Consider the following 17,146-nt stretch of genomic DNA (forward strand, 5'->3'; position numbering starts at 1 on the left):
AGCACGGCTTCACATGCATGGCAAACTTCCCCAGGATCCAAGGTGCTGTAGGCGGCACTCACATTGCCTTGCGTGCTCTCCATCACTAGCCAGGCATCTTTTTCAATAGAAAGTGATACCAGTCCCTCAACGCCCAGCTGGTTTGTGATCACAGACAGTGCATCATGCAAATCTGTGCCAGTTTGCTGGTAGCAGTCATGATGCATTCATCCTGAGACAGTCTTCTGTGCCACCATTGTTCCAAGCATGCTATCAGGTTACAGGCTGGCTACTGGGTGACAAGGGCTATCCCCTTCAGACTTGACTCATGACTCCTGTCAGGCACAGCTGGCCTACAATGAGAACCATGTTGCCACCAGAAATGTAACTGAGCAGTCGGTGTGCTCAAGCAACGTTTCCATTGCCTGGCCCATTTGGGAGGATCTTTGTAGTTTTTGTGGTTGTCTGCTGCATGTTCCATGACTTTGTTATCATGTAGAAACAGCCCTTACCACCACCTGAGAAACAAGAAGTGCAGCAGGAGGAGGAGCAGCATTGGCCACCAGTGCCGCTAGCTGCCAGAGCACTCAGAGAGCAGATCACTGAAGAGCACTGCACCTGAACCATCCCCCTCATCCCCAATACACCAACAGTCCCACAATCCTTATCACCACCATCCCCACTACCACTATCGATTGGTTCCCTTCAGTCCAGCCTTAAGAGTCTTGCTCTCACTTCACGACAAATATTGGGCTGAAAATTGCAGCCTTGCCGGGTCGTACGATGTGGCCTCGTAAATGCCAGTTCTCGCCGCGCAATGTGCATATGCCGAGAACCGGCTTTCTTTTGACAGATCCAACGCATCCCTGCTGGAATGACATCTGCGGGGCAAAGATTGGGCTATTTGCCCAACTTGGCTGTGTAGCAGTAACAAAAGCACTGGTGCAGTGGGTGTCAGGGAGCATACAAGCTGAGAGAGGACTACAGGTGCCTGTCCCATGAAGCCAAGGCTACTCTCCTGGAACAGTGCCTCAGCACTCCTGTGCAAGAACAGGAGTGTAAGAGTGATATGACACTCGAGAAGCCTCTGGTAATATTGGCCCCCAGATTGCAGTCATCTGTGCTTCCATGGCAGCAGTGTTAGCTGGATCTGACCACTTCAGTCCATGTTGGACAGAATAGTCTCCTTGCTCTGTGCAAAACCCCGACACAGGTTGGAGCTAGACTCCTTCATGCTTTGAGCCAGTGTGTGCAAGCTTGCTGGCAGACTGTCCAATGCTCCTAGAATTTCCTGCTGTACGTCCATCAATTTTTTTCAGTAGCTTGGGCCCTCAAAGTGAGCATCTGAGTCCTCTGCAGCAGAGCAAGTATGAGATCTCACCCTCCAACATGCTGCATGGTATCTCTGGCATCCTAGCCCTGCTGCCCTAGCATCTGTACACTTATGGCTGGCGATTCATCACGTGAAGACCCGTTTTCTATCCTAGTCTCTAAACTACCCATGGTGCCAGTCTCTCAGATGGTACATCTTCATGAAGGCTAGCTTTCTTTTAAAATCATAGAATCATACAACACAGAAGGAGACCATTCAGTCTATCATGCCTGTGCCGGCTCTTTGAAGTGGCAGAGGTGGCTCCACATTTTGAAATCAAGGAGAAGGACAAGGGGCACTCACCTAAAACAGGCAAGGAATGCAGTCCAAAACTGAATGTTTCCGACAGACAAGCTACCTCCAGAGGTAGGGCAGGTGCCAGCCACCTGGCCCTGAATACTTAGACAAGGCCTGAGGACAATTTCTTGCAATCCTCAGGCCTCTGTCTTCAGGTGCAAGGATCATTCCCTGCGCCCATTTACTGCATTAAAAATGGCCTAAAGGAATTTTTAGGCCATAGATTCTTGCAAACTTCTTTTGCAAAGATGGTGCTTCCATAAGATATTATTTTAAAATAGTGATTCAAAAAGAAACAATTATCATTTTAAATTGAATCATTTTATAATAAGTAGCACTCTTTATCCTGAACACTACCCAGTGAATCATGGTGGGAAGTGTAATTGTGTGGACATCAGGCGAGGCCAGGATCCGTCTTATCTCTGATGACCTCCATAATCAAATAGTCTAATGTCACTCACTGTCGGACCTCTCATATAAGGAATGTTGGATGTACTACTGGAGGTCTGTCAGCACCTATGGAATCGAACCCCAGCAGGAGTCAGCACCTGCTGAATCGAAGGGAAGTAGGAAACTAGGAAGAAAAAAAAGAAAAAGAAAAAAAATGCAAGAAATTTTATAATCTTCCAAAAAAATTCAAGGTGAATTCTATAGGAATGTATTGAATACAGTTGGGATTTCCAATTTGCAGGAGTAAGCCATTCTGAAGTAGGCTGGTGGCCTTGGCTTACTGCCATATCGTTCTCAGAAAGAGGCCAAGCAAGAAGGTCATAATCCCAGATACACACTACAGGTGTCTGTCATTCCTCTTACAGTGTAATCTTTTTCCCACAATTAAATGGAAAATGCTTTGAACAATGATCCCCCAGTCAGTGCAAGTGTTATTGTTGTAGACTTTTATATTTAGCAACTCAGGATCAATTATAAAAAATGGAAAATGGTGCTTGCTTTGTTTCAGGCCTCACCAACAGTGCAGGCGAACGCACAGAAGAATCTGCTGCAAATGCAAATAAAGCAAATACGTTGAATTAAATCTCAACTTGCTTTCCAAAAGGGGGTGAACATTTTGCAAACAATTTTAAATACGGATTAAATATCTCATATTATTGCAATACACATGTGTTACTTAAACTGTCCTCAATGAATCTCTCTTTCCACCTGGAAATGTCAAAGTTACCAACATTTCACAGGCAGTAAAGAAGGCAAATGGTATGTTGGCCTTCATAGCTAGGAGATTTGAATATAGGAGCAGGGAGGTCTTTCTGCAGTTGTACAGGGCCTTAGTGAGGCCTCACCTGGAATATTGTGTTTGTTTTGGTCTCCGAGTCTGAGGAAGGACGTTCTTGCTATTGAGGGAGTGCAGCGAAGGTTCACCAGACTGATTCCAGGGATGGCTGGGCTGTCATATGAGGAGAGACTGGATCAACTGGGCCTTTATTCACTGGCGTTTAGAAGGATGAGAGGGGATCTCATAGAAACATATAAGATCCTGACGGGACTGGACAGGTTAGATGTGGGAAGAATATTCTCGATGTTGGGGAAGTCCAGAACCAGGGGACATAGTCTTCGGATAAGGGGTAGGCCATTTAGGACTGAGATGAGGAGAAACTTCTTCACTCAGAGAGTTGTTGACCTGTGGAATTCCCTGCCGCAGAGAGTTGTTGATGCCAGTTCACTGGATATATTCAAGAGGGAGTTAGACATGGCCCTTAAGGTTAAGGGGATCAACGGGTATAGAGAGAAAGCAGGAAAGGGGTACTGAAGGAATGATCAGCCATGCTCTTATTGAATGGCGGTGCAGGCTCGAAAGGCCAAATGGCCTACTCCTGCACCTTTTTTCTATGTGTCTCTGTTTCTATGAATGTGAGTTTGTTTAGGGTGAAGGGGAGAAGCATGACACATTTATTCAAATTAATATTAAATGAAGAAAGAAAGTAACATTTACAAGCAAATGAAGCAGATACCTTGGAATAATCAAATCCATGCTTCTCCTTAAAGCCATTCCGACTGAGGGTGTAGTTATAAAAGCGGGAATTCTTTATAAGTCCAACCCACTCTCGCCACCCCGGTGGGATGTAGCTGCCATTATATTCATTGAGGTATTTCCCAAAGAATGCTAGAAGAGAACAAAATGGAGGTCAGTCAAAATGTAGCACTTAAGTTGAAATTGATTTAAACATCTGAAACAGTAGAATGAGGTGTTTCACTTCCCTTGTGACTCAGCAAGTTCTGTTTCTTTATTTGTCCATTGTTGAGTTAATTATTGGCGCTTCTCAGCACAGTGCTCTATGGGACTGTGGAGGCTGCTGAGAGGTGGACTTCCATACAGCTGCCATCAAAAGGAGGCCGTAATTGGGTGATGATAACTGGACGTGCACTGCTGCAAGACCATTACAGGTCTTACCAGTGTTTCCGTTTGCTTGACATGTAGCAATCTTTCAGTCTTTCCCATTTAATTCACAGCTTTAGGATCAGAAAACTTCATACAAATAACTGGACAAGTCAATTAAATGAACCAGATGGTGAGCATCCTATTGCCATTAGCCCATATTACCTCACTACGTCTTTTTAGGCTGACATCTTGCTCGAAAAATCCTTGCTTAGACTGTACACAAAGAATTATAGATGATGGGAAATATTCAAATTCAAGATAATGGATTATAAAGTGATTTTAAAAATCAATTCATGTACAAAGTGTAACGATGTCTCTGATTCACAAAATATTCAACTGGTTCTTCACTGCTGGATGCCTCTTTATTTCTTACAATGCACAGCCATGAAAACAGTGCCCGCTAGCAAATAGGTAAAAATTCATGTAGAGCCAGGAGGATCAGGAGTGGTGCTCCCAACTTCATGGCATACCTGATGGTCACCACCAGCCACAATTGGCCCCTCTCTCACTGTCCTCCCTTCAATGCTCTGCACGTACCTGAGGGCCTCCGCTGGCGAGGCAAGCGACCTGAAGTTAATTTCCAGAGATGGGCGAGCTGCCTGCAAAGGCACAACAGGTGCTGGCAGCTTGCCCAAATTATTGAAATGAGGCCTGAAGCCCAATTTCGGGCCAGCCTTGGGCCTCCCAGTTGGGGCGCACGCTGACTTCCCAGCGCCGATTTTTGCCTTATTGACTGTAGAACAAATGCAAACAAATTAGGGTATCTAAGAAAGCAATCTGCTTGGCCCCCGGCCTGCGAGCACCATCGGAGCAGGCCGGGGAGCGGAAGGAGCAACGTGGCAGCATACCACTCCAGGGAGCAACACATGCTGGAGCAGGAGAGCAACGGCAGTGAAGAGTGACGTCATCAAGGTCCAGGTCGGTGATTGGATCGTGGGCCGGTACTGCAGGAGCAGCGAGGTCGGGGCAAAGGAGCAGCGAGAGATTGTAGAGGGACATGATCGAGGCCCAGGAGAGGCGCGAGTTCGGGGCCCAGGAGAGGCGAGGGCCCAGGGGCAGCACGGGCCAGCCCACACTGCGATGTGTGCGCGCACTCGGTCCGTGCAGCAGAGCAGGTCTCCAGTTGTCTTGGTTAATCCTTGCTACTGGACCGAGATCTAGCTCTGTCAAGCCCATGTGGTGGCTGGTGTGCAATGGTCAGCACACGTTAAAAAAATCCACGCACAGGCATTTTTCACCCTTCAAGATTTAGTTCGGACCTGGAATTTTAGGTCCATCATTGAAACACTTGTAAACTTTTTTACGTGGAAGCAAGTCATCCTTGGTTCGAGGGACTACCTATGATAATGACAGCAACTCACAAAATTACTTTGACAGAACCTCCTTCCCCTGTGGCCTCTACCACCAAGAAGGATAAGAGCAGCAATGTCATTGGAACACCAACACCTCCAAGTTCCCCTCCAAGTCATACGCCATCCTGACTTGGACATATATTGCTGTTCCTTCAATGTCACGAAGTCCTTATCCTGAAGTCCCCTACATCATCATGGGATCATCATCCTCACAAGGACTGCAGTAATTCAAGTAGAAGGACAAGCATCATCTTCTCAGGACAACTAAGGATGGGCAATAAATGCAGCGTTGCCAGCATTCTCCATATTGTGAGAATGGCCTAACCCTGCTCCTATTTCTTATGTTCTTATGTTCTTAGATACATTTTTTGGCTGAACAATAAAGCAGCCAGTCAGTACATAACATTCTTAGAAGATAATGATCTCAGAACATAATGATCTCAGAACATACTGATCGCTAGATTATACATTAGGCGGAGAGGCCAAAAAGGGGGGAAAAGTCCAGCTGCGGCAACTACAGAGAATCTCTCTGCTGTCGGCTACTGGGAAAGTAATCGCTAGAATCCTCCTCAACCATCTTCTCCTTGTGGCTGAAGAGCTCCTCCCACACAATGTGGATTCTGTCCACTATGGGGTACAACGAACATGATCTTCACTGTGTGACAACTGCAAGAAAAATGCAGGGAACAGCACCAACCCTTGTACATGGCCTTCTATGACTTCACAAAGGCTCTTGACACTGTCAACCGCGAGGGTCTATGGAGCGTCCTCCTCCGTTTCAGCTGCCCCCAAAGGTTTGTCAACATCCTCTGCCTGCTCTACAACGACATGCAAGCCGTGATCCTGACCAACAGATCCACCTCAGACCCAATCCATGTCCAGACATGGGGTTAAGCAGGGCTGCGTCATCGCGCCAACGCTCTTCTCGATTTTCCTCGCTGCAATATTCCATCTCACAGTCAACAAGCTCCCCGCTGGAATGGAACTAAACTGTAGAACCAATGGGAATGTGTTCAACCTTCGTTGCCCCCAGGCCAAATCCAAGGTCGTCCCATCCTCGGTCATCGTACTACAGTAGGCGAGCGCCTGCGCACATTCAGAGGCCGAACTCCAAACCATCGTCAACATCTTCACCGAGGCATACGAAAGCATGGGGCTTACACTAAACATCCGTAAGACAAAGGTCCTCCACCAACCTGACCCCGCCTCACAGCACTGCCCCCCCAGTCGTCAAAATCCACGGCGCGGCCTTGAACAACGTGGACCATTTTCCATACTTCGGGAGCCTACTGTCAGCAAGGGCAGACATCGACGACGAGATCCAACACCGCCTCCAGTGTGCCAGCGCAGCCTTCGGTCACCTGAGGAAGAGAGTGTTTGACGACCAGGAGCTCAAATCTGGCACCTGAAAGCGCCGGAGAAGTACTACCAGCACTGCCTCCACAAGATCTTGCAAAGCCACTGGGAGGATAGATGCACCAACGTCAGTGTTCTCGATCAGGCCAACATCCCCAGCATCGAAACACTGACCACACTCGACCAGCTCCGTTGGGCTGGCCACATTGTCCGCATGCCGGACACAAGACTCCCAAAGCAAGCGCTCTACTCGGAACTCCTATACAGCAAGTGAGCCCCAGGTGGGCAGAAGAAACATTTCAAGAACACCCTCAAAGCCTCCTTGATAAAGTGCAACATCCCCACCGACACCTGGGAGGCCACCCTAAGTGGAAGACCACCCTGAGACCACCCTAAGTGGAAGAACAACATCCGAGAGGGCGTTGAGCACCTTGAGTCTCGTTGCCGAGAGCATGCAGAAACCAAACGCAGACAGCGGAAGAAGCTTGCGAAAAACCAGACTACCCACCCACCCTTTCCTTCACTCACTGTCTGTCCCACCTGTGACAGAGACTGTAATTCCTGTATTGGACTGTACAGTCACCTGAGAACTCACTTTTAGAGTGGAAGCAAGTCTTCCTCAATTTTGAGGGACTGCCTATGATGATGACATTATTTAATTGAACCAATAATCGAGTTTAATTTCCTCTGTGCACTATTTGAGCAAGCCTTTGGCTCCATGTTAGCATTCCTGCCTCTGGGCCAGAAGGTGCAGTGTTCGAACCCAACTCCAGACAATCTCAGACAGTGGAGTCGGAGCTCAGGCTCTGAATTCTGGGTTGACAACCAGTGGTATACTCGCGTCTGGTGGATGTGGGTGGCCCGCCCCCCCCTTCATGCTGTGGGTTGTGGGAGCCCATCAAACCCTCCCGCCGTATAGGACTAACCGGCTGGTATAAAGATGGAAGGAGCCATGGAAGGAGCATTAGCACGCACAGTTAATCAGCCTGCAAATCATAAGAATATAAGAAATAGGAACAGGATTAGGCCATACAGCCTCTCGAGCCTGCTCCGCCATTCAATAAGATCATGGCTGATCTGATCATGGACTCAGCTCCACTTCCCCGCCCGCTCCCCATAACCCCTTATCGCTCAAGAAACTATTTCTGTCTTAAATTTATTCAATGACCCAGCTTGCACAGCTCGTCGAAACTGCAAATTCCACAGATTTACAACCCTCTGAGAAGAAATTCCTATTCATCTGTTTTAAATGGGCGGCCCCTTATTCTAGGATCATGCCCTTTAGTTCTTGTCTCCCCTATCAGTGGAAACATCCTCTCTGCATCCACCTTGTCAAGCCCCCTCATAATCTTATACGTTTCAATAAGATCACCCCTCATTCTTCTGAATTCCAATGAGTAGAGGCCCAACCTACTCAACCTTTCCTCATAAGTCAACCCCCTCATCTCCAGAATCAACATAGTGAACGTTCTCTGAACTGCCTCCAAAGCAAGTATATCCTTTCGTAAATATGGAAACCAAAACTGCAGGTGTGGCCTCATCAATACCCTGTGTAACTGTAGCAAGACTTCCCTGCTTTTATACTCCATCCCCTTTGCAATAAAGGCCAATATTCCACTGGCCTTCCTGATCACTTGCTGTACCTGCATACTATCCTTTTGTGTTTCATGCACAAGTACCCCCAGGTCCCGCTGTACTGCAGCACTTTGTAATCTTTCTCCATTTAAATAATAACTTGCTCTTTGAGTTTTTTCTGCCATAGTACATGACCTCACACTTTCCAACATTATGCTCCATCTGCCAATTTTTGCCCACTCACTTAGCCTGTCTATGTCCTTTTGCAGACTTTTTGCGTCCTCCTCACACATTACTTTTCCTCCCATCTTGTATCGTCAGGAAACTTGGCTACGTTACACTCAGTCCCTTCTTCCAAGTTGTTAATATAGATTGTAAACAGTTGGGGTCCCAGCACTGATCCCTGTGGCACCCCACTGGTTACTAGTTGCCAACCAGAGAATGAACCATTTATCCCGACTCTCTGTTTTCTGTTAGTTAGCCAATCCTCTATCCATGCTAATTTATTACCTCCAATCCCATGAACTTTTATCTTGTGCAGTAACCTTTTATATGGCACTACTTCCCACTATTCTCTAAGGGAAAAGCAAGAAGGAACGAAATGATGATGATGTGCACTATTTTTAGTGCCCTTTAATTTGTTTGCATCAGTTCCTATTTGCACTACTTTATTGTTGTTATTAACCCAGTCAAGAGTGCTGATTGAATTGATGGGAACTCATCATCTGGTATACTAAAAATAACGGAGGAAATGCAACCCAACTATTAAAAGTAATTATGCAAATAAATATTTTGTTTTCACATATTGTTAAATGAAAATAGATTGGTTCCAGAGATTCATGTGCGATTAAATGAATATGCAGCTAAACATCATAATAAGTGAGTCTCCCAGAACTACAAAAGTGCTCCATTCAGCAGTTGTACAAAAACTGGCTAAATTCACCCAGTTAAATAGGCAAGAGTTCAACTAGACCATTGGGACTCCAATTTTTGAGTTACCTTTTGTTTGAAAATATTTTTAATATTGAAATATCACAAAGGCATGGATAAGCAGATGCTCTGTGGTTGGGCGAAGGGGCGACGAGAGATTGTAGAGGGATGTGATAGGGGCCCAGGAGAGGTGCGAGTTCGGGGCCCAGAAAAGGCGAGGGCCCAGGCGCAGCACGGACCAGCCCACACTGCGATATGTGTGCACTAGGTCCGTGCAGCAGAGCTGGTCTCCAGTCGTCTTGGTTAATCCCTGCCACTGGACCAAGACCTAGCTCTGTCAATCCCGTGTGGTGGCTGGTGTACGATGACTACCACACATTAAAAAAATCCACATACAGGCATCTTCCACCCTTCAAGATTTAGTTCGGGACCTGGAATTTAGGTCCTTTATTGAAACATCTGTGAACTTTTTGACGTGAAAGCAAGTCATTCTCGATTGGAGGGACTGCCTATGATGATGATGATGATGATGGTAGGAGTGGAGGCAGCTGATGTTATGGAGATGGTAGTAAGCAATTTTTGTGATGGAGAATATCATCAGCGTACATGTAGCAGCTGATCCCATATCTGTAGATAATGTCATCAAGGGCTATAGTTAATGGAAAGGAGGGGGAATAGTTCCCTGGGGTATTCCGAAGGTGACGGTGTAGAAATGGGAACAGAAGCCATTGGTGGAGATGCTCTGGCTATAATTGGAGAGGTCAGAGTGGAGCCCAACAAGGTCAGTCCAACTCACCTGGACAATGCAGAGGCATTGGAGGAGGATGATGAGGTTGACAATTCAAAGGCTGTAGATTGAGGAGAATAAGGAGGAATAATGCACCACAGATACAGGGAATGTTGCTCGTGACTTTGGTTTGGGTCCATTTCAGGGTGCAAACCTGATTAAAGAGATTCAAACCAGGAGTTGTGAGAAAAATTGCCATCGATCTGAGAGGTGACAACACATTCAAAGACTTAGAAGAGGGGGCATTAGTTTGCAAGAACAGAGTGGTTGAAGTTCGTTTTTTGAGGAGGGATGCGATGACAGCAGTTTTGAAGGTGAGAAGACAATGCCCGAGGAGAGGGAACTATTTACAATATCAGCTAGCATGGAGGTCAGTAACGGCAGTTTAGTGGGAATAGGGTCAAGGGAGTAGGAGGTGGTTTGCTTGCATGAAATGAGCTTGGCATGGGCATGGGGATATGGGAGAGAAACTATAGAGAGATGTATTCTCAAGGCTGGTTTAGAATGTGGCTTGGAGGGAGGTTTGGCTCGGTGTGCTAGAAAAGCAACAGACCTAGTTAATTAAATGGCCTTTATCTTGGTGACAAGTTGTTGGAGGTGAGGATGGAGGGACAGAGGAGAGATGTTAAGGACAGTGGTTGGTAGTGGAGAAAAGAGGCATGGGGTAAAAGAGCTAAGGACATCCCAAAGCGCTTTACAGCCAATGAGGTACCTTTGAAGTCTAGTTGTTGTTGTAACTTAGGAAATCTTTCAAGGGTAATCTTTCATCTCCAGGACGATGCTAGAGTAGTAGAGTTTTGGCAGAGCAGAGTTGGGTGCAACAGAGTTTGATGTGATCAAGCTAGATCTGGCAATGGATGGCTAAGCCAGTTGTGTGACAGATATGCTCATGTTTGCATCTCTTGGGCTTGAGGAAACGAAGGTGAGGGTGATACCTGGAGAACAACCAGGATGGGAGACAGTGAGGTTTTGCTGGGAACAGAGCATCAAAGGAGGAGATGAAGGAGTGGTTCAGAAAATCAACAGCTATAGATGTATTATGGTAAATAGAAGGCCAAAGGCTAGGCAGCACAGAGTTCAAGAATGCAATTGTAAGTGGCTGAGGGGAGTTTTTTTTCCAAGGGCAGATGTAGAAAGAAGTGGGGTTAGAGGGAATGGGGTCAATGAATGGTGGGGTATACAAGGAAGTGGTTTGAGATGCCCTTGTCAGTGAGCAAGACCATGGGACCATGGGAGTAGAGAGGACACAGGAGATGGCAAGGTATAGGTTAAATAGGTTGAATGGGGAGAAATTACAACATGCTGCGGTGCAGAGGGACCTGGGGGTCCTTGTGCATGAATCCCAAAAAGTTAGTTTGCAGGTGCAGCAGGTAATCAGGAAGGCGAATGGAATGTTGGCCTTCATTGCGAGAGGGATGGAGTACAAAAGCAGGGAGGTCCTGCTGCAACTGTATAGGGTATTGGTGAGGCCGCACCTGGAGTACTGCGTGCAGTTTTGGTCACCTTACTTAAGGAAGGATATAGTGGCTTTGGAGGGGGTACAGAGACGATTCACTAGGCTGATTCCGGAGATGAGGGGGTTACCTTATGATGATAGATTGAGTAGACTGGGTCTTTACTCGTTGGAGTTCAGAAGGATGAGGGGTGATCTTATAGAAACATTTAAAATAATGAAAGGGATAGACAAGATAGAGGCAGAGAGGTTGTTTCCACTGGTCGGGGAGACTAGAACTAGGGGGCACAGCCTCAAAATACGGGGGAGCCAATTTAAAACCGAGTTGAGAAGGAATTTCTTCTCCCAGAGGGTTGTGAATCTGTGGAATTCTCTGCCCAAGGAAGCAGTTGAGGCTAGCTCATTGAACGTATTCAAGTCACAGATAGATAGATTTTTAACCAATAAGGGAATTAAGAGTTACGGGGAGCGGGCGGGTAAGTGGAGCTGAGTCCACGGCCAGATCAGCCATGATCTTGTTGAATGGCGGAGCAGGCTCGAGGGGCTAGATGGCCTACTCCTGTTCCTAATTCTTATGTTCTTATGTAAATAAAAATCGGATGCTTCATTGATGAATCACATTCGTTATTCAAGGTACCGTGTAATTTGGGCATCGTTGGCAAAGCCAGCATTTATTGCCCATTCCTAATTGCCTTTGAGAAGGTGGTGGTGAGCCGCCTTCTTGAACCTCTGCAGTAGTGAATGTGGTGAATGGTAGCATAGCAAGCAAAAAAATATTTTACTGCTAATACAACTGTTCTGTGATTTAATGTAAGGAACTTGTATTAAAGAAATATAAACGCTACTGGCTCCCCCAAATGGCTCGATGCATAACTGCATTGCCTAGTGTGGTACTGAACCACACCAAACAAGAAGTTCCCAGGTTTGATTGCTGGACTCTGCCGAGTTATTTGGTGTTAGCTGGGACTGCACTAATGGCACTTTAGTTTACTTGAATGGCTGTAAATTAGGGGTAAAATATCAGCCGTGGTTCCGGCTCCTGTGATTCCTGTAGGGAAATGCTCATGCATGAGAATTATATCATATTCAGCTGTGTCGTCCTTCCTAGTCAAACATCCTGCCATCACTCACTATTTAGGCTTGCACTGGACAACTAGGCTTTCGGGTGAGGTACCAGTGGGCCGATGATGCCCATGGAATAATAGCCCAGCATGAGTCATTGCCTTCAGGAGAGGATGGGAGAAACCCAGAAAAAAAGAATTCTTAGTGCAGGGAATGATCCCAGCACCGGAACGTATAGGCCCAAGGCCCACCAGATATTGGACCTCATTTACATTAGACCAGTGAGCTGCAGGAGCCTGCCAGTGTCAGCTGTGTTCAGGGCAAATCAATTTGGTAAAGGATGCATCAAATATGCATTAGGCCTCTGATTTGTAGCAGTTCGGTACAACTGAATAGCTTGCTCGGCCATTTCAGAACGAATTGAATTTAAATTCCCCAGCTGCTGTGATGTGATATGAACTCACATACACCAGATCATTAACCCAGGCCACTGGTTTAATAGTCGAGTAACATAACCACTATGCTATCGTACTCTTTGCTTCGTCACTGACCGCAAATTATGGGACATTAATTCTAAAGTGGACTTTGCAGCATTCATGCCATTGCCAATAGTCTTGGTTGATGTGAGTATTTGAAATATTGCACAGACCAAGCCATTCTGTTTTGTCTTCTTTCAGATGGTTCCCAGCAGGTTTTGCTGTATTTTACCGACAATACTGTAACTCGAATAATCCTTTACAATGAATTTCCTTTGTATGTTGTCAAGTTAATTTATTTGTACTGCCCTACACAGATCCCCGTCTCGACCAGCGCAAGCTAAATGAGCTTGAACCAGTGTGCAGTATGCTAATTGCTTCACTTCAAATGTTGCCTGGTAAATGTTTCTTTGTATAAATCCCAAAGCTCCATTAACTTTACAGCTAAGGCCACCAATATTAATTTTCTATGCCAACCCCTGTGATCCTTCAACACCTAAATCTGGGTGGTATATAATGGCCTCCGTATTACCAATCTATTGAATATTCATGGTGAAATGCTTCTGGTCCCTTTTGTATCTTGAATTCTTTCCACATTATAATTCATCACCTCATGTTCAAATAGAATGTGCGTCACTCATCTTTAACGAAAGCTATCAAGCATGTTCTTTTGAATAAAAAATAATATTTCGATCATTTGAATCCAATTTAAAAGGGAAAAATAATCTATTAATTTCCCTCCTCATAATCCTAAATATCATAAAGGGAGATGTCTGTACATTTCCTGGTATATCTCAACTCCACTGAGCTCCTGTTTCTTCAGTGCGGGAGAGACAATTTCGATCGAGGAGGGCTTGCAATTCTCACACCCGCGCTCCTCCCTACTTTCCGACTGCTGTCTGGAGCCTTCCGAGAATACCTCAGGAATCCTGCCATATATGCTGCTAATAGGTCTAGTGGTACCTACAGGTGCTATTCTGAGCCACAAGTGGGATCCACCAGGAAATAATTGAATAGCATTACTGTTTGATTCAAGGCCTGCCAGCATGGGAGCTAAAGTTCTAATTATGAGTGCCTGCTATGAGTACACTTGGCTACTCAGCTTGATCAGTAGATGGACTCCCCTGTTGCAGTACTACAGGTGTGGGCAGCCACCCATCCCAATATATTAATGACCCATCCTTGGGAGAGGCCAAAGTGGGAGTCAGAATTTCAACACTGCTGCACTTTACCCACATTGGGCCCAAGTTTCGGCCTCAGTTGCTCCTGATTTTTTGGAGCAACTGGTGTAGAACGGAGTATCTTAGAAATTCAAATTCTCGGCATTTAGTTTGCTCCAGTCCTAGTCAGTTAGAACAGTTTCACTTTGGAACAGAATTTCTTTTCAAAAGGGGGTGTGCCCGGCCACTTATGCCTGTTTTCAAAGTTTCGGCAGTGAAAACTTACTCCAAACTAACTTCGAATGGAGTAAGTGAAGATTTTGGTACGCTCGAAAAAACCTTGTCTACACTTTAGAAAATCAGGCGTAGGTTACAAATCAGGCGTAGGGAATGGGGGGGGGGGGTTTAAAGGGAAGTTTACAAACATTAAACACTTCAGTTTTACAAATAAAGAGCCATCATCAATAATAAATGATAAAAGCATCAATAAATCAACCAAGAAATCAAAAAAAATTAATAATATATACATTTTTTTAAATCAATAAATAAAACATTTTCTACTTACCGACTGCAGCACCGGGAGTCCTCCAACAGCGTGCTGGGATGCCCCACCCCAGTGTGTCTCTGTCAGTGTCTCTATCTCTCTGTCTGTCTGTGTGTGTCTCTCACTCTCTGTCTGTCTGTGTTTCTGACAGCGAGGGGAGGGGGAGGAGGGGGGTAGAGGGAGAGAGGGGGGGCAGGGGGAGGGGAGAGAGGGGGACAGGGGGAGGGGAGGGAGGGAGGGAAGGGGAGAGGAGGGAGGGAGGGAAGGGGGAGGAGGAGGGAGGAGAAGGGGGAGGGGAAGGGGGGAAAGGGGGGGGAAGAGGGGAAGGGGAGAGGGGGGGAAAGGGGGGAAAGGTGAAGGGGGGAAGGAGAAGGGAGGGGAAAGGAGAAGGGAGGGGAAAGGAGAAGGGGGAAGGAGAAGGGGGGGAAGGAGAAGGGGGGGAAGGAGAAGGAGGGGGGTAAGGAGAAGGGGGGGGTAAGGAGAAGGGGGGGGGGAGGCTGAACGGGCCGGGCCCGGCCGGGCCCAAGACTTTGGGCAGGACCCGGTCCCCAGCACCAGATTTACAGGTAGGTGGCGTTGGGTCGGGTCGGGTCCGGGGTCCGGGGTCGGGAGCGCGGGTCGGGTCGGGGGGAGCGCGGGTCAGGTCGGGTTCGGTCCGGGGGGGGTGGTCGGGAGCACGGGTCAGGTCGGGGGGGAGGGAGGGAGGATGGAGGTTGGGTTGGTTCGGGTCGGGGTGGGGGGAGGGAGAGCGGGTCGGTTCGTGTCAGGGGCGGGGGGAGGGCGGTCAGGTCGGGTGGTGGGGGTGCGGATCGGGTCCAGTCCGGGGGGTCGGTCCAGCCCGGTCCAGGGGCGGGGGGGCGGGAAGCGGGAGTCGGGTCGGTGTCGGGGTCGGGTCCGGTCCGGGGGTGGGGGGAAGCGGGAGTCGAGTCCGGTCGGGAGGAAGCAGGAGCTTGGCGTGGGAGGAGCCTTATGCACGCAGCCCCAGTGAGCCCATTTGGCCAGGGCTAGGGGCTGCGTGCTTCGGGCCCCTCCCACACAGTTTTGGGCACTTGGAGCTACTGCATATGCGCGCCCACTGTAGCGCGCATGTGCAGAGGTCCCGGCACTGTTTTCAGCGCAGGGACCTAGCTCCGCCCCCTACAGCTCGTGCTGCGCCGCGCCCGGCCCAAGAGGACCAGCAGGGAGCCGGAGAATCTGGAAGTTTTTTTTAGGCGCACTTTGTGGCGCGAAAAACAGGCGTCCAGGTCGGGGCTGTGTCGTTCTAGGCGCGAACCGAAACTTGGGCCCATTATAGCAGTGACTGCACTCCAAAAGTACTTCATTGGCTGTAAAGCACTTTGAAATGTTCAGTGGTCGTGAAAGGTGCTATATAAATGCAAGTCTTTTCCAACTATAAAATGGCACTGCCAGAATTTTTACCTTTGAGACTCTTTTATTATCTCCTTGAAGAGTTAGATAAAAGACCTTCTTCTGCAAATATATAACTGCATTATATCACTGTTAGATTATTCACCCATTCCTCATCTGATAGATCCCAATCTTCCCCATGAAGCTCACATGTTGGAATAGTTTCAAAACGTCATCACGTGTTGTCCATTCTATTTTCTTTAATTAAACGATCAGTGCATCCAATACACTTAAAAATATTTGGCTAAAAATTCGGAGGCTGAACTGGAAAAAAGTGGTAAAAGAGTGATGGCCGATTTAATGTCACCACTGCAAAATTCGACCCAAGCATTGGGTTCAGCGCTGGGTCATAACCACCCCAGGGAAACGCAGCATACAAAAAGACTGACATCTCTTTCAGTTTGCATTTAAACGTTTTTTTGATTTTATTTAAGTAGTGGCCTCCTGCAACAGATGTTAAAAGTTTTTTTTTAAGTTTGTAGGAAGTGCTGTTGGATGCTTACAAGGCCTCAGATGGTAAGTGTTATGTATGTAAGCCTGTAAATACCATGTCTAACCACCAGAGGGCCTATCCCCTGGAGTCCCAAGGGATCCCACAATCCCTTGGGAGCACGTGTATATAAGGAGGCCTCACAGGCTGGAGAGGTACTCTGAGATCTGTAATAAAGGACTACAGTCACATCTTACTTTGAGCTTGCAGTATCGAGTCTGACTCTTTATTCAAGACATAACAACTGGCGACGAGATACAATGAAGAGAACAGTGGGCATCCTGCAGAAATTTTCAGAGAGAGATGATTGGGAAACCTTCATGGAGCAACTCGACCAATACTTCAGGGCCAACGAGCTGGAAGGAGAAGCGAACGCTGCCAAACGAAGGGCGATCCTCCTCACCGTTTGCGGGGCACCAACGTATGGCCCCATGAAAAATCTGCTCGCTCCAGCGAAACCCACAGACAAGTCGTACGATGAGTTGTGCACACTGGTCCGGAAGCATCTAAACCG

At 47.2% G+C, this 17,146-nt stretch overlaps 1 protein-coding gene across 1 annotated transcript in view; it reads right to left on the bottom strand.

Moving 5' to 3' along the window:
* Nucleotides 1-17,146, bottom strand: part of LOC139274607 (extracellular sulfatase Sulf-1-like) — a 547,728-nt gene that overhangs the window by 173,520 nt on the left and 357,062 nt on the right. Inside the window, exon 6 of the mRNA XM_070891301.1 lies at nucleotides 3,613-3,764. Coding sequence (XP_070747402.1) covers nucleotides 3,613-3,764 — 152 coding nt within the window. The remainder of the gene's footprint in view (nucleotides 1-3,612; nucleotides 3,765-17,146) is intronic.

The sequence above is a fragment of the Pristiophorus japonicus genome, chromosome 1 (genome assembly GCF_044704955.1).
Source record: "Pristiophorus japonicus isolate sPriJap1 chromosome 1, sPriJap1.hap1, whole genome shotgun sequence".
Taxonomy (NCBI): domain Eukaryota; kingdom Metazoa; phylum Chordata; class Chondrichthyes; family Pristiophoridae; genus Pristiophorus; species Pristiophorus japonicus.